Source organism: Pangasianodon hypophthalmus, chromosome 10 (assembly GCF_027358585.1).
Source record: "Pangasianodon hypophthalmus isolate fPanHyp1 chromosome 10, fPanHyp1.pri, whole genome shotgun sequence".
NCBI lineage: Eukaryota > Metazoa > Chordata > Actinopteri > Siluriformes > Pangasiidae > Pangasianodon > Pangasianodon hypophthalmus.
In genome coordinates, this window is record NC_069719.1 from 5,487,963 (window position 1) to 5,511,344 (window position 23,382).

The following is a 23,382-nucleotide window of genomic DNA, read 5'->3' on the forward strand; positions in this document are numbered from 1 at the left end:
AATTAAACCACAACATGACAACAGATATTAGTCTGAAAATATTTTACTGAAAATACTGTTTCTGTTTGCACAGCTGCATGTGCACTAATGATTATTCAATGACAGTACACACAAACAAACATAATGAAGAAACAGACAAAAGCTTCCAGATTGCTGAAGGTTTCACATCTGCATATCTTTATGCGAAACATGATGCTGTGTAACATTACTGTAAGCCACTGAAACATTCATTTTAACAGAGTATCCCGAGCATGTTCTCATAATTCAATAATTCTAACAACCGTGTCAATTAAACCTGTTAATTAAAACCAAGACATAAACAGTAAATTCATTGATTCCAACTTCATAACGAATCTCAGAGCATCCAAGGTGCAATAAATTATATATCATTCCATAAACGTATATTATACATTATTACCTCTTTATCAAATCTGTTTTTTTCCTGTGATCAGTACCAACACGTACAAACGTCTCTGACTGGAAAAAGTTTGAACTGTTTAACCTTTTGGAGAAAAACGTATATAAGAGAACTGACACAGCACACATTTTCTACAGTTAACAGAACAGATGAAAGTGTATTGTGGAAAATAACGTAAATCACGATGATACCTGCTTATCCATCATTCAGCTGTTGAAAGCTATAATCAGGATTTAGGGACAGATTCTGCTTTTGGTCTGAATAATGCCATTATTAAAGGTGCAGTATGTCATTTTTTAAGTCATTCACGATCTATAGAAGTTAAATAAATCCACAGATACATTACAAAACTGTGAATTTACTACGCTGGCATTCTGTGGAGCTGGCTTTTTATTTCAGACTAGATTAGATTTTTCTGGTCCAGAAATGAGCTCCAGCCCCAGGCAGAGCAGAGCTGCTCAGAATTGCCGCTTTTCCTTTTTAAATATTTTAAACAGTCTGAGTTGGGTCGTTTGGGACAAACGGGAACTGCAAATGCATTTCATCTCACAGCTAGCAGAGGGCTGTAAAAATTACAAACGGCTCCTTTAAATCATCTCTACGACTTTTATTCAATAGTTTCTTGTTTTAATTCCTTATTAGAGTTTCATTTTATCTACATACCATGAAATAAATAGGGTATTATAAAGTAAATGTGTGTAATTTAGCATCAAAACATCCTGATCATACCTTTAAACCTGACCTAAGTGCCCAGCAGAGGTGAGGCAGCTCCCCCCCAGTGTTCTCCATTTAATAAAGTTTGTTCTGTTTCCATCCAAATGTTTAGCACATTTTAAGCAAATTTATGAAAAGTCAACTAAAGGTCTATTTAAAAACAAAATCTGTTTCCATCATTATATCTCCTCTTTATCCACTGTTCCTTTATCAGCCAAGCGAAAACATTTTTTGCCATTTCCATCAAAATTCTGTATGCACAAATTTAAAATATGCATAAAAGCAGATGGATGGATATTACACTTGGGAAGATTCATATCAACCCTGGAGAACTGTCAGTTACAGACTTGCTATCAAAACTCACATGCCTCCACACCCACACCCACACACACACACACACACACACACACACACACACACTCACAAATCAAGTTTCTCAGAATTTTCTAGAGCAGTGTTTGTGCTGCCGTTGTTGACAGCTGGGTTTGTGCAAGACGCTGGAGCTTCTCTGTACACACACTCCAGCAGCTCCTCGTGGTCCGGCTGACCGGCTGTGGCTGGAACCGTCACTGTAACCTGAGCTGGTGCTGACTGCAGAACCTGCTGCCCCTGCTGGAGCTGTGCCAATCTTTCCAGCTCGGCTTGCCTCCTGCCCCTCCTCCTGCCCAGGATCTTAACATAGTTGGCAGGGACGAGGCCTGTGGTCTGGCCGTCCACGCTGGCCAGCAGCCACCCACGCACCCTTGGCTGTTGCTCTGGAGGTGCACAACATGAGAAGAATCATTGTTATAAACAAGCATGCATTAAATATAATGTTTGCACATGGAGTGCCTGGAGCTTTTCTTGCCGTTGTAAGTATGATGCAACGTGGAAAGATTGGTATCAGGTACGTACTCTTTTCAGATTTTTTTATTTATTTTAAATAAGTGCACTATTAGTATTCATTAAAGTCCTTATAAAAGGATGGGACTTCGATAAGCACTTTAAGGCACCAAATTTATTCCACCACCAGGTTATCAGTATAGAAAAGTCTTCTGTACAACAAAGACTTTCCTAAAATTGCATCAATCATAATCTCTTTATAACACTGTGCTGAAATCTCAGTTCTGACTGGTCAGAAGGTCGATTAGTTTTCTATAACTGCAGCTCTGACAGTAGTTCTGGCTGCAAGGCAAATCACAGGTTTATATCAATGTGCTCATTCTAATACATTAGTGTTTCTATAGTAACAACTCATACACAGGGACTTTTAGGGCGGATGTTCCATGTAGATGGATTTAAAACGTGTGTGATTGTTGACACAGTGAAGCTTTCTGTAAGGAGATGTTTATTTAGCATTTATGGAAGGAGTCTCCAGTGTCAGTGCTCTGTAACAATCAGAGGTAAAGCTGTAACTAAGTTTTCCGACAGGAGAAAGTCTTCAGGAAAGACTCTTATGTCTGGCAAGGGACTGAATGTTTTAGCTGGCATAATGTAAATGATAACAGGGACTGACTTGCTCCATGGACATTTCACAGCATAAAATGTAACTATAAATGGATAAAAAAGTTTTAACTTGTCTTTCTTTAATAAAAAAAAAATGTTAGGAAAATTGCTATGGTCTAAGAGGAATAAAACACCTTAAAACATGAGGTTATTGGAAAATAACCCAATATGGGGTGGTACAAGAAACTTTGCGTCGTGTCAGATCACATCACACCACCTCACTGTTGATTATTTTCCTGTAACAGCATGCCCACTGGCATTTTTATTAGCCAATCCTGCCTTATAGCTTTACTTTGTAAGTACATCATGGGCTAATTGCACTCAGGACTATGACGTATTTCCGTTCTGAAGTAGCGCAAATCCCATGTCTCTGGTAGCACTGTTCACGCTCGGCAGTACAGCGAAACATCAATGTCTAACGTTTGTTTAGTCATAATAGAGAAACGTGAGCTTGGGTGTTTGTTTCTATTAATAGGTATTTTCTTACTATAACAGTTATATTACGAAGCATGCAGTCCGACACTTTTACTAAAAGAGGTTTTGCAACTGTTCTTACATACATGATGAACCACGCCGGATGTACAATACCGCCGTTGCTATTATAGTGAACAAGCCAGAAGCAGAAGAGCCTTTCTGGTTATATTGCAGAAGTGTTTGTGGAAGTAGCCCTTTCCTGACTGTAGCCCATCTGTCACTATGCACAGTACACACATGTGGTTATGCTCATCAAAGATTTGACATTTATATGAAGCAGAAAAACCCAATACTGAGCCATTAAGTGTAACAGCATGTCACTTCCTTTAATGAAAGGAAGTCACATGCTGAAAGTGTGTTCTTTACCCTTTGGAGCCAGGTTAAGCATATCTCCAGCCTGCAGAGAGATCTCCTCCTCAGAAGCAGCAGTGAAGTCGTACTCAGCTCTGGCTACCACGTGGTCGTCTTCACCGCTTGCCCAGTTAGTGCCTAAACACACACACAAAAAAAACCCAACAAATTAACAGGAGATTACATAAAATGAGACCTGAGATGAGCAGGTCACGTATAAAACAGAGTGCAGTCTGTAATTGGACAACAAAACATTCTTTAGATCTGCACTGGAGCCGTGCGGCTTACAAGGAACGGACGTATACCTCACCCAAAATGTTTTCTGTGAATATATTCACACACACACACACACACACACACACACACACACACACACACACACACACACACACTGTAAAAACAATGCCACAAATGGCAGTCAGTTCTTCAGTGATGACGTGGTTTACGAGAAGTTTTTCAGAGAACGTGAGAAAAAACCCTTCACACTGTAGATAAACACTGTAGTGTGATGGGGACAGCCATCTTAGACAAGCAGAATAATTTACTTCCTTTCCTTAATTTGGTAGGCAGTGTTCACAATAAAAACACAGCAGGTGAACATGAGCTCGCAGCCTCAAGTTAAAACTGCACCAGAAAGCATCAATTAATTCTGATGATAATACATATGTGTGTTAAAATGTCTAGACATTCTCTATTCCTGCTACATTTTGGTTGTTAGCTCCATTAGGCTTGTAGCTTCAGTGTAAAACTGTAGAAGAATCCCAAACGACTTGGCTAACTGATTACACTTGCAGGGGGAAATGTGTAAATTATATTTCTGACCAACTGTTCCATTCATTTGCAGGTATTTATTCATATTCAGGGGCCACCATAAAGAAATCAAAGCATTTTAGGGGACTAAAAAGTAAAATTGGGGGAAAATGACATTGTCTTATGACATTTTTTGCCATCTAATTTAATGTGCTTTCAGGACACCAGAGCATTGGTTTTTTTTTTTCCTTAATAGTGTGTCAAACAGCTGGAAATCTTTTGTTTCTTAATACATTTCAAGAATGCACTAATTCCAAAAAGCAGTAAATATTTAAATTAGATAAGAGAAGAAGAGACAGGAATGAAATAAAACAGAGACAGATAAGGAATGTTCAGAGAGCGAGAGAGAGAGAGAGAGAGAGAGAGAGAGAGAGAGATAGAGGGATGTTACGCAAAGATGAAACCCCACCACGCTCCTCTGCGCCCTCCTCAGATCTCAGAAGTTTCCAGATCAGGTACGGTCCGCCAAAAACCACTGCGAGAAACAGAAATATGGGCCAAGACTTCACTCTGCTGTCTCTGGAATCGCCAACGCCGGCTCCTCTGCCTCCTGGCACTACGGCGCTTGCTGCACTGTCCTCCCACAGGTCCTCCACCTCAGTGTCCACCCTCATTCCCAGGATCCTCTGCAGCCGTCGGTACAGGTAGCGCAGCGTCCGCACGAGCGCGAAGGCGGACAGCACTTTGGTGAAGTGGATGCGCAGGCGGGAGAAGTGGTTGGCTACGTCGAGCACGGCACGGAAGCTGTTGTAGACGGCCGAGAAGGTGGCGTCCAGCATCATGCTGACGGAGGAGAAAGCGTGCACGATGCTCTCGACGGACTGGAACGCGCCTCGGCTGCTCTCCTCCGCCTGCTGCACGAAGCGGCTCGGAGGCACGTCCTCCTGGAGGAAGCGGCTGTATCCTAAACCCCCGTAGCTGTATGGGCTGTAAGGGCTGTAGCCTCCGTACGGAGAGCTGCTGAAGGGGCTGTAGGAGGAGGGGTAAGAGCTGTAGGCTGGACGGTAGGTCTGCTGGATTGGACGCGGGGGGACTGGAGGCGCCACACGCGTCATGGTGGAAGGACCTGATGATGTTAGGCCATTTCCTGTCGCAAAATCTGTGGAACTGAGGAGTTACAAAGTGCCAGATATTAATGTCATTTCATTCAAATCATGAACTGAAACATTTAACTGACAAATATGAAAACTGTCTCAATGCAAATAGATCACAAAATGAGAAAGCAACCAGCAAATTTGTTTTTTTTTCCTTGCTTCTTTTTTTAAAAAAATTGTGGAAATGAGATAATAATAATAATAATAATAATAGTCATTTATTTCAGTAGATCACTACCATCGTGTGGGTTTTTCGTTTCCATTTGTTAAATACAAATGATGCTCATGTTAGTTTCTTTTTAATTTCCCTAAAGACACAACCTTTTGTGGACAAAGTCTTATGATGTAATATATTAGGAAGAGTACAGTAAGCTTTATTAACATGCGGTTAAAATGTGTCTTAGACATTCTGAAGTAGATCAAGACTCTATTAAGTCCTACGAAAATGATACTCGGCCATTTTGTGCATCTTGAGTATCAGGATGATATCCATGTAAAACTGAAAGTGTAAATGCACACACGGAGAACAGACTTCAGTCTGATCATCAGGATATAAACACGTGTAAACTCACTATGAAATACTGAAATATTATATTTTTTGCCACAATTCCAATCTTTTCCATTTGTTATAGAATTACATGGAATTTAATTTATTCTTTTTTTCCTCCAATATCTGAGCCATCATTTTTTTTTTGTGTATCAGCCTGATACTGATCCTGGATATCGGATATCCAATATCCAGGATTAAATACTTGAGAAAATTATGGTCTATCAATCTCTCTCTCTCTTTCTATCTCTCTCTCTCACCATCTTTATCTCTCTCTCCCTCTCTCACCCACTCTATCTCTTCCTCTCTCTCACCCTCTCTCTCTCTCTCACCATCTCTATCTATCTCTTCCTCTCTCTCACCCTCTCTATCTCTCTCACCATCTCTGTCTAACTATCTTGCCATCTCTCTCAAAACTTTCTGTACATTTCCACTTTTTCAAAAGTCCTTCATCAATTATTCAAGAAAACGATTGACTTTTGTCCAAATCGCCCTGTTTCTTTTGAAACCTTGTGTATTTCGCTTAACTTTTACTACATCACTGAAACTGTATGTACACCTTTTCTCTCCACCTGAAAACAGGAACCGGAGTATGCAAATACAGAAAGCTAACACGCTCTCTCTCTCTCTCTCTCTCTCTCATATACACTCACTCATTCATTCACTCACACACTCACACTCTCACACACACACAAGTTTGCTAAACGTTGCGTTACTACTTGCTATGTGGCTGGAAGCAGAAAGCTACAACACCGGGCCGAATCCCAAATCACCCCAATAAATACTTATAGGAAACATAACAGGATGTAAATGGCGCTATTTCGTGCCCTATGTAGTACACTTATCCAGGGCACATGCAGCAAATCCGGACATAGCCATGGCCTGTCACCTTTTTTTAGCACAGTCGGCTAGCTGGAACGCTGAGCTGATATTTAAAGCTTTATATAACACAACGACAGAATTTAGACCAATTTTTACTAACCGATAGTTTAGTGGAGCTCCTACAGCTCCAGGAATTCGTCTTTCCCACGGTTTTGGTGGCGGCTGAGACATTGTTTTGGAGCTAACCGCTAACTTCAAAACACCAAACGCGACACCGCTGTTTCCACTAACCAACAGGCGCTGCTCGGGCCAGACTAAAGCAATCGAGTTCTCATACATCGATTCGAGGTGTAGGTTACGGTCATGATTTTATCCGCAACAGTTCTACCCGGAATTATCAACAAATTGTATGAATGATAATAGAAAGTAAAAATGTTTTTATATTATTTAAATTTCTATGCAGATTCATAGAAACATTTAAACCTAAACGTTATAGTCGATTCATCGTATGATTTTGGATCGATTAATTACACCTTTTGAAACAGAGTTAGACTTTGCTCTTTGAGCTGGACTGGCACACTGTGTACACTTTTAAATGTAATTTTCGGAGTGTTATTAAACTAGAGTATTATGCAGTTTTAATCAATTATCACGTAGTTCTTTAGCAATAAACAAACTGACCTGAGTGAAGTCTGTTTACCTAGGGATAAGGTGTAAGAACATGACATTTGTTTGTATCACTAGATGGCGCTATTTTGTAACATTTAGTATTGCCAAAGGTGTGCACATCCAGGTAAACGTACAAAAGAAAACAGGGGAAACTTTCATGCCTTTCTAAAATCTCCAGTGCATGATAAATGAGGAGAGGATTAACCAAACACCAACTTCTATCATAGTGTCAAACAAGGCAGATCATTTTGTTTTCCTACTACAGGAAACAAAACCAGTGCTTCTCTCACAGATAAGATCATTAAAAAGACACTCCAAATAATTTTCAAAAGTATAATTTATTTTTGTGATGTCTCACAATATTGCCAAAGGTATGTGGACACCTGATCAATCACACACACACACACACACACACACACACACACACACACACACACACACACACACTTTTTGAACATTACATTCCAGATTCAATCCCCCTTTGCTGTTATAATAACCTCCACTCTTCTGGGAAGGCTTTCCACTATGTTTTGAATGTGGCTGTGGGAATTTGTGGTCATTCAGCCACAAGAGCATTAGTTTGGGGGTTTTGTCGGTGTTCCAGTTCATCCCAAAGGTGTTCAGAGGGGTTGAGGTCTTTCTATTTTTATTTTCATTTTATTTTATTTCATTTCATTTATTTCATTTCATTTTATTTTAATCATTATTCTACATTTCTGTCTCTTAAATTCCTGTCTTGCTTCCCCCTTTACTATTTATTTCTGTTGTTATTATTGTACTGCTGTAGATTGCCTAAGCCTCACAAAAAGCATTTCAATGTACATGGTCAGTGACACTTGTATATATGACAAATAAGCTTGAAACTTGAACTTGGACTTGAACTTGAAACTCGAGTTCCTCCACTCCAACCTCAACACATCAAGTCTTAATGGACCTTGCTTTGTGCACAGGGGCGTTGACATGCTGGAACAGTTTTGATAGCTAGTATTCCTGTCATAGCACTGTATTTTACCTGAGACCTGTGTTCCTACTCTGGAGGGGGTTGATTTAAGTTTGATTTAAGGGTCATTCATCAGGAATGGACTAGAAGGCATACTACAATGATCTACAGATTATAAAGCCAATATATGTAAATCACTTGTGGGAAGTAATGATGTGATAAAAATGATCACAGAACTGCAAAAGTATAGGGAAAAAATAGGAAAACTGTAAGTTTACTCTCATTCTGTTTTTTTTAAATTGGGTTTTAACATTAGATATAACATATTTAATGATTACACCACTGTTGTCACAGTAATTGATTTTTTTTTAAGCATTACGACCTTCTATGCCATATGTAAGTAATCATATTTAGCTACATCTGATTTAATTTTGGTGTATGATGCCTAATCTGTAAGGACAATCGAGGCTAAAGACAGGTCTTTCCTGATGTTTTAGAACAGGGACGGGCATTTCAAGTTCTGGCACATCATACCCACTAAACACAATTCAATTCATGTCACTCAAGTTAGTTCAACTCAACAAGGTATACAGTGTAGTCCAGGGTGTTCAGTCTTATCTACAAACGGCCGGTGTGGGTGCAGGTTTTCATTCCAATCAAACAGGAGCCACACCTGATTCCACATGTTTAATCAGTTGACCTCGGCTTTCAATAGACTCAGGTGTGGCTTCTGCTTGGTTGGAATGAAAACCTGCACCCACACTGGCCCTTTGTGGATAGGATTAGACACCTCTGGTGTAGACAGTCAGCATTTGCATTCCTACAAAGTACTCCTATATGGTATGTGGTCCTGTGATGGTCCTTTTCTATTGATAGACCAGTTAGAGGGGTGCTGACAAACTATACTGTAGGAACAGATTAGAACAGTAACTGTAAACCTACAGAGTGCATCTGTATGGTTGCTCTCTTCATAAATGGCTGCTGAGTGTAGATACAACATAGGTTCACATAATGATTATGTTTTTCATTGGGTGTATCTTGTATCAACCACTTTATGTCATCATATAACACACAGTGAGAAGTTGTTATACTTGGCTCCAGCACTGCTTACCTACAGTACATCATACCATCTGCCTACATCTTCCTGCGTGTGCTTTGTGTGCACTCTGGCTTAGCTAGAATTCCCTTAAATATAATGCTTTGCGAATCTGTTGTCGAATTCAGCACAATATATGTTGAACAATGGCTGTTTTTCTGAACCATGATGGTTTTACCACACACTGCGGAACTCTAATTTCTATTTTTTTGGTGTATGTATATATATATATATATATATATATATATATATATATATATATATATATATATATATATATATATATATATACACACACCAAGCTACCAGGTAAGGAGTACTACAAACACTCTTGTTTATAAGCACAATCTAATTATAGAATAGGAGAAGGCAATGGTGCTGTGCTGTGTTGCCAGAGTTAATGGTAGGCACACTTGTCCTACTGCCATTTAGTACCAGGGCAACCTTCCTGATCAAATTAGAAACATTCTGGCTCAATTGTGTTCCCTTTACAGAAATAAAGACACACTAACCCAACACTTAATCCAATTTCAAACCTACTTCTTTTAATGAGAGTAAACTCATCAGCGTTTAAATGTCTAACTATAATCTTACAGTAGGCCTACGTAGCTTTTCACTAGGGCAATGCCATTAACAATGCCATTATTGTCCATATGGTGAAGTTTTCTGCAAGAAGACATTTATTTAGCATTTCTGGAAGGGGTCTCCAGTGTCAGCACTTTGTAAATCAGAGATAAAGCTGTTTCTTTAATTTGTCCTTTACAGGAAAGTTTTCAGGACAGAGAAGTTTGCACTTTGTGGTTTTTGGCAACACAACAAGCTGTTTTTTTAATCTTATTAACCATTTTAACAATTTTTCATGGACGTTCCACAACATTAGATGTACCAGTAAGTGGATAAAAAGTACAACATTTCATTCATTAATAGATTCAAAATTGTTAGTGTTGACAATTTCTGTGATATAAGAGGAATAAAACATTTTGGGATGTGCTGTTATAGGAAAATAATTAGGTGTAACATTAGTTTCCAGTAACAGCATGTCTCATTGTATTTTATTCCTTTTGTATGTCAAAAACTTCAGAATGCATTAAACTCATTGCCAGGGCAAATTCATGGAGCACCTTGAACAGATGTTTTCTGAGAGTGTGGCTCAGGTAGATTCAGGATGTCCACAGTGTTGCCATAAACTGCATTCAATATTAAAAAAAGAAAAGAGAAGTGTAATAGGATATAAGAAGGTGGGTGTTGAGGCAAGGAGAGTAATTAAGGCAGCAATAAAATACGAAAATGTTGTGAAACCCTAAGTAGAGATCCCTCCCTCACTACTGTGTAGTCAGTCCTTGTGAATAGTTAGCTGAAGCTATAGAAAGTACAGACAAGGTCAACGTTTGTGGTGAAGCCTTCGAGCAGTTTATTGCTCATCTAGGAATAGTGTAATGAATAATGTAAGACCTATTCAGGGCTCTGGCATAAACAAACAGGGCTATAATGTAGAAAACCCAGACCCAACCAATCATTTTCTCCTCTTTTCATGATATCAAGCAGACAGTAAAGAAGGAAGGTGACACAGAACCTGGCAAGGATGGGTCAGCATATATTATATATATTTTCCAAGCATATGGGGAACATGGCTTTGGATGAGATTTTGGCATTAATTAACCTTGTGTGGGAAGACAGGAAACAACCTGCAGAGTGAAAGCATGCAATAGTGAGAACAAAAAAAAAAATCAAGAATCATACAGGTTTTATTTTTTCATAGGTTTTTAAAATAGTCACAAATAGATTTGTTCTTCATATTCGTACCATATCGGAGTGGATTACTCGATTGGCTGATCAACAGTGGACTAAGATTAGATATTAAAAATGTGTTTAGTAATAAGAAGACAGTGGTGAAAGTCTTTTGTGTGTATTGAGAAAGCAATGAAGGCTTTTTGGTAAAATCTCAATGTTGCAGGTAACCTTAGCTAATTTCCCATATAGTAAACTGAAGTTGTGCTAATGTTGGGTCAACATCAGTCATTCTGTTTAGTGCCAATGTTAGCTCAATGAAATTTTGTCTGTCAGGCAAACATTTGGCCACCTGGCCCAATGAACTTTCAGCCACTTTAAATCCACCAACTGTATCAGTTGGCTTAAAGTCAGCTATTCTCCTGTGCCAACGATGGTCTGTGTTGGCAGAGCTGTTAAGAGAAGTGCTCTTTTGCCAATGTTGGCCCAATGTATACGGAAGGCCATAACAGACACCCAAAACAAACACTGGGCCAGTAACATTTTGTGACCAGGAAAAATTCCCTGTGTGAACAAACTAATACCACGTGCTTGTTGTGTCTGTTAGCTTTTCAATACAATACATCTAATAAAGTATTTATGTTAATATTAATAAGTTATGTAAAATGCTCATTAATTTTTAACTGGCTGTAATGGCTTAATAATTGATACAGTTAGCTAGTAATGCTATTACTATATTTAGGCCTACAGTACATCACACTCCTGTTCAGGAATCAATAAAGGCTAAAGCAGATTCTCACCTGACTTAAAGCATTTCTATGCTGTATAATTGTATCATCTGGAGTTAACACATTGTGGATCTCAGTAATGGAGAAAAGCAGACCATGAACACAAATTAAGCCGTCTCTGAGGTAAATAAGCTGACAAGTCAAGTGACTGTGTATGGCTTCCACAAGATCCTGTATTTACACTGCTGAGAGGAGTAGTATGCACTGTACAGTGTATAAAACATACATCTGTGCCATTTTAAACAGGCCTGGACACTTGCAACACATAGATTTACATCCAAATACATTTTAAGTCAGGATAATTTTCCAGTCTTGAAAGTGCTCTAGGTGAGATTAGTTAATTATTTTTAATCAAGTTTGTGTCTCAAACAGTAATGTAGGTGGGTTTGATGTTTGAATTACTATTATTTATTTTCACTCCTTGAGCCCACCTCCCGCTCCCACCTTCCGGACCGGAAATCACTTTTCCAAACGGGTTTTCTAAGCCACTTAATCCACTTGTTCAGAGGTCAAGGCTTAAACTGATATTTTTTCTATGTATTCTACATGTCTTCCAGGTTATCTGTACAGGTAAGAAATAAAAAAAAAAAATCGCGTATTGCACCTTTAAATAACAGTGTAAGTGTGTAAGAGGCGATTTCAGACGCACGATGTAACCACGTCTTGACGTCACGTCGATGACGCGACGTCCGTCCGTCCAATCAGATGGAGCCTGGAGAGCCCAAGGCTCAGTCTCGTATTGACCGCTGCTTCCTACACAAGAGCACTGTACAGTGGTGTGGAACAACCCTACTTAGCGCCCTACGTGTCCTGCACAGGGCGGTTTGTGAATGAGCCCAGGAAAGCGGCAGGCGGATGATATGGCAGCTTTATGAGCGGCCAGGTGGAACTCGCTTTGTGTTCAATTCGCCTTAACAGCGACAGCATGACGTCGATTTAACGAGGCGGCGGAGAAAATATTATTATTATTATTAATAATAATAATAAAATGATTTACTTGATCTTAATTTCGGCGTTTACGGGGGCGGTGGTGACGCTGCTGCTGCAGCTCGCGCTGCTGTACCGGAGGAGCCCGGAGCCCGTGGCGCGGACGGTGCAGTACGTCAAAGCGGTGCCTGATCCGGCTCTGAAGGATTACTTCACAAATCCGCAGCAGCCGGACGCGTCCAAACAGCCGATGGACGGTGCGTGTCCGGGGCCTCCTCCTCCTCCTCTTCCTCCTCTTCCTCCTCCTCTGCAGGCTGAACCGGAGACGTGCGGCTTCCTGAATGCAATCTTCCTGTTCCTGTTCCGCGAGCTGCGCGACACGCCGCTGGTCCGCCACTGGGTCACCAAGAAGATCCGCGTGGAGTTCGAGGAGCTGCTGCAGACCAAGACGGCGGGCCGCCTGCTGGAAGGGCTGAGCCTGCGCGACGTGTCGCTCGGAGACTCCGTGCCCGTGTTCAAGACGGCGCGCCTCGTCAGACCCGTGCAGCTGGACGACTCCGGCATGCCCGAGGAGCTCAGCTTCGAGGTGGACCTGGAGTACGCCGGTGGCTTCCACCTGGCCGTTGACGTGGACCTGGTGTTCGGCAAGTCCGCCTACCTGTTCGTGAAGATGCGGCGTGTGGCCGGGCGCCTGCGCCTGCGCTTCAGCCGGCTGCCCTTCACGCACTGGTCGTTCGCCTTCGTGGAGGACCCGCTGGTCGACTTCGAGGTCAAGTCGCAGTTTGAGGGCCGCCCGCTACCCCAGCTCACCTCCATCATCGTCAACCAGCTCAAGAGGGTCATCAAGAAGAAGCACACGCTGCCCAACTACAAGATAAGGTCCTTTAACATGCTACATTTACTCTTTCCCCCCAGCGTACACTCTCAAAAACAAGTCCTTTTCCTTGTCACTGGAGTGGACACTGTAGCCACATTTCCAAGTGAAAGATACATATTAAAGCTACAAAACACAACGAAAGGTACAGATTAGCACTTTCTTTGAGTGCATGTACATGACCTAAAAACTAATGCACAGAAGATAATAACTAAAATATTATAAATGATAGACTAGAAACAAATTGATAGAGTACAAAAATTTACACACACACATCTATCCAAAGTGTTCCCCACACCATTACCCTACCTCCACCAGCCTGGACTGTTGACACAAGGCAGGTTGGGTCCATGGATTCATGCTGTTGGTGCCAAATTCTGACCCTACCATCTGTGTACCATCTGTGTGCGAATCAAGATTCATCAGTCTAGGCTACGTTTTTCCAGTCTTTTCCAGAATCAGCACTCTCAGATGTAAGGTTCCAATCTCTATAGGGTATAGTACCATTAGTATGTGTCTTTTACCTGGGAAAGTGCATGCGGTCTACCTTTAATCAGCGTCTAAAGTAAGGATTTAAAGATAAATCTGTGGTCCTTAACTTCCAATTATGTACCTGAATTAATTCAATTAGTAAAGATCTAAAGATAAAGGATAAAGTTAGAGTGATGTACCCTTGATGGTACCAACCCAGTGACAAGGAAAAGTACAGTTTGGTACCTTTTTTTCCTTACAGTATACGTTACAAAAAAAAAGGTTCCTCAAGGGTTTTTTGAATAGTGACAAATTCTACACTCTGAAAACATATAGTTCCTGGAAGATATGTCAGGGTTCTCTGCAAAGTCTGCCTGGCCGTCCTCCTCGTTCTTAACACACAAGTGTTTAATCAAAGAAACCAGGTTTGAATAAGAACCTAGAGGAACCTTCATTTTCATAATGTAGCTTTCTAAGTGAGTTCTGCTTTCAGTGGTAGGGTTCTAGATAGCGCTTTTAAAGGTTTGCCAAAGGGGACAAGCCAAGGAGCCCTTAATGGTGGAATATATATTTTATTTATATATATATATATATATATATATATATATATATATATATATATATATATATATATATATATATATATATTATATGGAGACGTGTGTGTTTAGGGGTTCTGGTTTTCTAAATGGGTTCTACTTTGAGCTTCATCTAAAAGGGAAACCCCTCCTCAAAGGGTTTGACAAAATAAAATGAACGGTGCTATATGGAACCTTACCAGGAAGAGTAGGTTTGGGAAGCTCAAAGCTGCTGTGTCAGGACTCGCCGCTCTCGAGAACCTAGTGGACATACATCTATAACGTATGATTTCTTAAGGATTCTTTGCGTAGTTTAGTGTTCTGGCTTTCTAAAGGGGTTCTACTTGGAACTGTGTGTCACAGGAAATCCCTCTGTTTAAGAGGTTGAATTCCACAAAAAGGGCACCGAAGAACCCTGTATAGTTTAAGATGTTATTTTCTGAAATGGTAGATATTTAAAAGGATTTCCTTTAAAAGGATGCAGTTATATTCTACATAAAAGCATATCAAGTGATTTTGTATCCTGGGAAACCCTTCTTTGGACCTGTGTGGTAAGTCACACAATTTTGTGATTTCTCTTTAAAAGAAACATTTCAACATTCTTCTCAGAAGACAGTTCTTCATGCACATTTCACAGCGTGCTTCTAATGTAGTGCCAAAAATCATTCAGTGACTTCACACCCTTGAGTTGTTTTGGTTGTTCTGCAAAAAGCATTAGTATAAAATCATTATATTATAATATCTCATCACTGCATAAACTGTACATTAGAGTTGTCTTTGCCTGTAGGAGGTAACTTTGGCTTTTTACTGTTTTGTATGGCAAACATGCAGAAAACACGTTTCGAGGGGAAAAAACCACTGAACGTTCTTTTAAGTGATGACGTGTGTCAGTTGTTTTCAAGCTGTGGGAATTGCCAAACTGTGCTGACCAACAACATCCTTTCCATGTTTTAGCTGAGATTGGCTTTGAGACCTGTCGTCTGTTGTAGAGCCGGTCACTCCAGAACTTTAGTAAGCACTTGAGAAGTTGCCTTTAGCTGAGGTTTAAAAAAAGTTTCTGGTGAGAAACTGGTTCTGGTTAGAGCTGTAATCATGCTGCACATGTTTCTTGGACGGTAGAATAGCGCCTCAGGGTTTGCTTCCCTCTCAGAGGCCCGCTGTCACGCCTCATCAGGAAAGTTTTGGAATGGATGGCTACCTCTTGTGAAAACAAGGTTATTACAGGTCACGGTATTTCCAATAGTCTGTATACTGTTTCTTACTCGGTTTATTTCACTGGCATGACTGCCACGAAGGTGATTATTATACATATCGCATCATGTCCCGAAATGTGTTTTTCCTCTTACACCACAGCAATTTGCCAGAGATTACAATTTTTATTTATTAAAGAATGACACATGATACTTTTTTATCCATTTAGAGTTAAATTAATGGTGTGGATTGTCCATGAAGCAAGTTAGTACCTGTTATCTCTTTCATTATAGCTCTATATAAACAGTCGTTCCCTGACCTGCATCTTTTTCTCTCTCTCCTAAAGTTAATGAGACAAAAATGCAGCTTGTTATGTTATTGCTTGGTGGAAAACCTATCAACTGTTACAAAGCAGGAGACTCATTCCATGAATGTTCAATAAACATCTCCTTACATAAAGCTTATCTTCATCAACACTTAGATTTTTTTTCTTTGTTAAATAACAGCACATTTTTGATCTGTTAATTATTAGATCTGGATAAATTGCCTGTTAATTAGCTGCTACAATGGAAATTATAACTTATTTGAACATTATTATAGATGTGTGCTTTGACAGCTTTGTCAGAGCTGCTGTTATAGAAAATTAAGACCTTCTGATCAACAGCACTCTGCTATTAATATTAACAACCAATGTAACAACAATATATTCATCTTGGAAACACAACTAGCAATGTACAGTTTGATCTGAGTGAGTATCAGTGTTGGCCTGGCAGCTTATTGGATCGGATTTATCTTCTGCTGCATTTTGAGGTGTGAATGTGATCTTGATGCAGACCATACACCCAAATAGAAGACAGAAATTGTCTTAAAGCTTAAACACTGCCATCACACCAGAGTTTTACAACAGATAACTTGGCAACAGAGGCTTGCAGAGAGCGCGGGTATGGTGTGAACATCCGTATCGGAATGGTATCATCTGATATCAGTATCATTAAAAAAACGGATGAAATGGTATAGCCATAATAGAGTAGTATCTACATATTGATAGCTAGAAATCTCTAAAACACCCACATCTTCATTCATAAGCAGATATATGAACCTGCACACACATGCCCATACATACGTTCACTAAAAACGTGGAGACTACAGGAATATATAGGAAAATAGTACATGAAAGCATAGATGGCCCCAGATGACTTGCTTAATCATCCTCCCACAGGCTAGGACGCATTGCAAACAGCAGTGTGTGTGTGTGGTGAGATGTAGTGTAATTTTTCATCTTATGAAATGTTAAAGAAATTTTTCACCCTGATGGGAGAACACTAGATATGTCCCAGCTTCACTGCTCTTAGTGTCAACATATGTTTTCTCTTTGTGGCCAACCAGGATATTTTTGTGTCTGTCCTTTTCCATAGCTAGACTGCAGTCACTCTCTACTTTATCTGTCATGGCTGCCAATATATAATCTCTTCTAAGCGCTTGATAACACTGGAATTTGGATTGTGTTTTGGCGTTATCATCCCAAGTTCCTTCTAGGCTGTTTGTCCTGATAATCTAGTTTACATTCATGTAAGTTTGTTCAGCATTGCTGGTCTGAGGCAGCTCTGTGTCAGAGGTCGATGGGTTAATTGTATTAGTCCTGGCTGGGATCACACTGAGTTTGGGATTAAAGGTGTAGTCAGTGACTCTGTTTATAATTAATTCATTAATCATCAGTAAGCACTTTATATCGGTCAGTGTGGCAGAGGATCCAGAGCCTATCCTGGGAACACAGGGTGCGAGTCAGGAATACACCCTGGATGGGATGCCTGGTCATCGCAGGGCACCATGCTCACACACATTCACACACTCACTCACACCTAGGGGTAGTTTAGTGACATGAATCCACCTACCTGCATGTTTTTGGGATGTGGGAGGAAACTGGAGGAAACCCACATGGACACTCCATGTAGACAGTATCTAGCTCAGGATCGAACCCAGGACCCTGGATCTGGGAGGTGGCTGTCTGTTGCACCGTCATGCCATGCATGTTTTATAATATTTGACAAAATTCTCACATTTGTAAGAAAATATCTGCTTAGAAGAGAAACTCTGGAATCTGTGGCACTCTGGGTTTGTTGAATGGAAAAAAAAAACAGATTTGGACCACTGATGTCCAACAAATCAAGACACTGCACTTCCCTGTCAATCATGTGGCCTGGTAATTCAGAAATCTCCTCCTCCTCCAAAACCACTACCTTCAAAGAACTACTGCCAAAATCACTGACTTTACCTTTTAAACACTTCCTGCTACACTGTATCTTGATGTGACAATGAAGTTATGAAAATTTAATAGCAGAACATGCCTACAGCTGCTATTAAATATTAATCTCGCTATAATAGTCAGACATTTTACTCAGTTCATATTATAATATCAAATGTTACTACATGTTTACTTGTACTTATCTTGTTAGGAAGCATCATCGCTTGATATGTTTACTAGCTTCACATCTGTTAGATATTTATATAGTTGGTGCTCGTATAAAAAGTAAACTGACTAACATAGCTAGTTAGGAGATTACATGAAATGTTTTTTTTCCTCAATTTTGTCAATAAGTTGCCTTATTTTGCCTTCCAGAAGGCACATCTTTCATTTTGCGAGCCTAATGTGACAATGGGACACAAAGGAGACAATGTTATCATGGCTATCTAAGCACTTTTTCATATTTAAGTACTTTTTATAACCAATCGTATTTTATAATCAGTGTGTATCTCCGCAGAGTTCAGTAACGCTGATCACAAAAAATGGTGCTGTGATGTTTTGCATGGAATTTTTATTTTCATTGTAGACATTTTTTGTGCATTTCCTTCTAGTGCATTCTAGATCAGGTTTCTGAGGCACTTAGTCTCTAAATGTACACCTACAGGTGTTGCAACAGGGTAGGTGTTTCTAATAAAGTGGCCTGTAAGTGAACAGTGTATAAAGATCCAGCAGCAAACACTACCAGGTCCAAAGACAATGTTAAGATGGTGAAAGTCACAATCACTATCAAGTGGTTATGCTTAGTAGTTAAAAGCAGAATTGAAGTTTAGTAGCTAACTTCAGAAATCATTTCTGAGTCTGAAACATTTCAGCACAGTGTAACTGTTTTGGGTTCTCTGGCTGAAAGATTTAGGAGAAAAAGGCTCTAGAAAATTATAAACAAAATGGTGGCAAATTTGGTCACAATGATAGAATTTTGTTGCAATATCATGGGCATTGTGATATCTTTTTATAACATTTTTATATAGTTTTTTTAAAATAACAATTACAAACTCTGGAAGCATATTATTCGATATAAAAGTTGTGTACTGAATCTGACATTAAATAAAATTATCATCAAATTGTTTAGCAATATTTTTGGTGCTTTGTTAGGAAACCTATATATTGTAATACATATCATTTATCATAGAAATGTTTTGAAGTATCATAATATTATATTTTAGTCATCTCACCCACCCATGTATGATGGAACAGATTTTGAGAATGTCTGTCTGGTTTCTTGAGATCTGGGTTTTCTTTGAAAGATGTATATTTGGCAGAAGGTAACATGGTAGAGTTGTGGTTGATTTTTTCTGAAGGTCCACGTGTTGTCATAAGTGTGTACTCCTCAGTAGTAGTCTGTGTTGCACCAGTTCATCTCTGCAGAGTGAAAACGTAACTTCTGTATCGTTGAGGTGGAGTTATTGTTCCAGTAAGTTCCTCCAGCTCATTTATAGAAATATTGAACCGGGTTGGACTCCACCCTGGGGATGTATTTGGTATTCTATCTCCTTCCTCCCTCTGTTCGCCTCTGTATTGACATGGCGTGAGTGAGATAAGGGCATCAGCAGGGCACTAGAACAGTACTTTTCCACAGTCAAACCCGTTTTCTACAGACACAGTGCTAGTGCTGGAGCTAGTGTTGGTTCAGGTAACCACAAAACCTTTGTAGGAACCTCTGTCTGTCTTTCTGTTGTTTTATAATCAGGTGTAGGTTTCCTTATGCATGGTGTCAAAGTTACACTTCTGGCTTTGAGAACATATTTTACTGTTTTAATATCAAATTTTTCAGCATCTGTACACAGCAGAGTGACATCATCGTAGATGACAAGTACACGCAATACTGTAGATATGTTTCCCACTTTTAACTGTTTATTAAGTGTGTAACTGCTTATAGGACATTTTGTTGCCATTAACATTTTATTCTTATTAATTGTGTTGCAATCTTAAAGAAAATTAGTTGTTTAAATTATGGACTGTTGAGTCATAGTTGGAATATTTCATATTTTGTTTGGATTTTGTTTGATTTCATATCACTGAAGTCATAAGAAAATGTACAAATGCGAACTCTGCCTGTGACCATAACGTTTTATATCCATTGAACTTTCTCATTTTTTTTAAATGAATTTACAAGTGTGAGGCAACATTTTAACTTGACTAATTAAAAAAAGTATTCAGACAAATTTTTAATAATAGTTATACAACAGTGCTGTTAAATTTCCAAGTCTGATTGGTTGGAAAGGTGTTGATTAATTTTGAATGACAGGTTTATGTTAATGCTCTTGTTCTATTACGTTATAATTTCTATAGTAACATCTAATTCACAGGGACTTGCATGGCGGACATTTAACGTAAAATTTAAAAAAATGTGTGCAATCGTTGTTGATATTGTTTACAGGTAAAGCTGTAATTTTAAGTTTTCTGCCAAAGGATTGTTTAAGGACAGAGTATATTGTGGTTTCTTGGTAACAAGCTACTTTGTTTTTGACCCGTTATCTTGAAGATAAAAAAGTTCCCCTGTTAAATGTAACTATAAACACATAAAAAGTAAAATGTGTTGTTCTTTAATAATAAAAAAAATTGTTGGCAAACTGTTGTGGTATAAGAGGAATAAAACATTTCAGGATGTGCTCTTATTGGAAAATAGTGAACCTCATGGTGGTAAGAGTAATTCTGCTTTGCATCAGGCTGCATCACACCACCCTGTGTTGTTTTTTTATTTATTTTATTTTTTTTAAAGATTATTTTCCAGTAATCACATGACCCTGCCATGTATTATCCCTTACTTGAATTAACTAACGAAAACAACTTAAGTTTCTCAAGCAGTTGTCATTAACAAGATACCCTCCAAGCCTCTGACTCCGTCCCTAAGCTATATTTCACTGCCGTTTTTTCTCTATCTGAGTGCTTTTTCCGAAGGCACACTTTTTTTAACGCGCTGAATGCATGCAGCATAGAAAATCAAAGCTCTTCATCATTGTCAACTTCATCACAGAGCCTATTATTAGTGCTGCAGGAGCTTGAAGAGGTCTTTAACAGGAATGACCTTTACTAATGGTTATCTATGTGGCCAGACTGTAGACTGCACCAGTGTGTAGTAAATGCAGGCATTAAGAGAGGCACAAAAGAGACAGATGGATGTCTGACGTCCTGAGGCCTGCTTGCAGTGTGAGATTTTTTTTTTTTTGTCTGGTATTTTCACTTCTTCTCTGATCACATGAATATAGGGTCACCTGCAGTCCCAAAGCATTTGACTTCCCTCAGTTCGTAGACCGTGACACGCTCTGAGTAAACATAGAGGTTTAGAGTAGGGTGTGGCAGTGTACAGGACTGAACAGTGTAATAGGATAAGGAAGTAGTTACACTAGAAATGTTCTGCTACAGCAGTTTAGCTGACTTAACACGACCATTATTTCCAGGTGTAGCTCTAACCATGCAATGTTTTTTAAACAGGAGCGCTTGCTTTTATATGAATTCATACTCTAACCATTTAAATCTAAATATGATCAACCAAAGAATTTTGACATCTTGGCTTCAACAGGGAAAAAAAACCAACTCAAAACTCCTTTATAATAGAAATCAGAGAACAGTTGGTGAGCTGTCACTAAAGGTTTCTTCAAAACGCACAATAACACATTTGTTAAAGTTCGATCTAAATTAAGCTCTATATCTGCATGTTAGCTACTTCTTTCAGAGGAAAGAATTTGTTACTGCTGTAGCCGACATAGCTCAGAGACAAATCACAGGATTATCTTAATATGCTCGTTCTAATGCGTTATCATTTCTGTAGTCACAACTTCTGTAGTACAGGGACACAGACATGTCAGCAGGTTAAAAAAAAAAAAAACGTGTGTAATTGCTGATCTGGTGACTTTTTGTGTGAGGAGAGGTTTTATTTTTTAGCATTTTTGGAAGGAGTCGCCAGTGTCAGTGTTTTGTAATAGTCAGAGGTAAAGCTGTAACTTTTTAGGTGAAGTTTCATCATTTTTTTAACAAATAAAAAATTGTAACTGGCAAATTGCCGTGGTAGAAGAAGAATAAAACACTTCAGGACATGCTGCTATAGATAAATAATGTAACCACTCTGAGGTGGTAACGGTAACTACGCTTTGCTTTGGGCCAGACCACACCGCCCAGTCATTGATTATTTTCCTTTAACAGCATGCCCCCAATTGTTTTAGTCCTTACCTAAGACTACACTGTATACATTTGGCTGTTGCTTTTATCTGAAACGACTTACATCTGAGACAGGATATAACTGAGCAGTTAAAAGTTAAGGGTCTTGCTCAAGGACAGTGCTGGGATTTGAACTTGCGGAGTTCTGATCTGTAGCGCAAAGGCTTAACCACTGAGCCACCACTTCCTTCAGCTCTGGTAGGACTTTCTCTCATGACTCATTTGAGCAACGCAGGAGTTAAAGTTTAACATCTGTAGTTTTGACTTTGTAAAGTCACACATTTTCACATATTCACAAATTTTACCTTAGGTGTCTCTCTCTGTCTGTCTGTCTAAGTTCTGCTAACTTGCAGAAGAAATAAGTTAGAAATAAGTTAGAAATGAGTTTGGAGTAGACAAGGGGTTATTTTCTCAGAACAAGGAAACGTGTTGAAATGCTTGTGTGTGGTAATCACATGCATGCTACAGATGCATTTATAGATTGCGTTTAGATTGAAAAATACTATCATGTTCCAGCACATCATACCATTAAATACCATTACAATTAAAGCAGTATTTGATACCACAATATACATAAAACTGATGTTGAGCAGTTATTATACTGTCAGTTTTACACAGTTCCACTTTTACTAGGTGTATAATACAAATGCAGATCAGTGTTTTTTTTTTTTTTTTTTTTTTTTAAGTGCTCTTGTTTTAGCTGTAGTTTGTGTCTTTTTTTTGTGGAAAAAAAACTGTATCAGTGATCAGCGTGGACCACTTCTTGTGACTGAGCGTGTTTTGATCTTTAAGCATTCTTAGTTAAAGTCAAAGAGTGTATTATTGTATCTAGGAGCAAAACAGCTTAAAAATATGTTTCAGCTCAACCCAGATATGATAGTTTCCATGGATTCACTCTGCTCTGTCAGGGCTGGTATTCAACGATGTATTAAATATTTCACAATCATT

The 23,382-nt window shown here is 39.1% G+C and overlaps 2 protein-coding genes across 2 annotated transcripts in view; one reads left to right on the forward strand and one right to left on the reverse strand.

The window, feature by feature from the left end:
• Positions 1 to 27: 27 nt before the first annotated feature.
• On the reverse strand, positions 28 to 7,085 carry pex13 (peroxisomal biogenesis factor 13). The gene is made up of 4 exons (XM_026944290.3): positions 6,876 to 7,085; positions 4,662 to 5,359; positions 3,458 to 3,580; positions 28 to 1,887 (listed from the first exon to the last, which is right to left on the reverse strand). Exons 1-4 carry the CDS (start codon positions 7,052 to 7,054, stop codon positions 1,553 to 1,555), a joined length of 1,335 nt encoding a protein of 444 aa, XP_026800091.2. The 5' UTR covers positions 7,055 to 7,085; the 3' UTR covers positions 28 to 1,552.
• A 5,557-nt stretch (positions 7,086 to 12,642) lies between these two features.
• Positions 12,643 to 23,382, forward strand: part of pdzd8 (PDZ domain containing 8) — a 53,857-nt gene continuing 43,117 nt past the window's right edge. Inside the window, exon 1 of the mRNA XM_026944185.3 lies at positions 12,643 to 13,742. Within this exon, the coding sequence (XP_026799986.1) occupies positions 12,925 to 13,742 (818 nt within the window). The 5' untranslated portion in view covers positions 12,643 to 12,924. The remainder of the gene's footprint in view (positions 13,743 to 23,382) is intronic.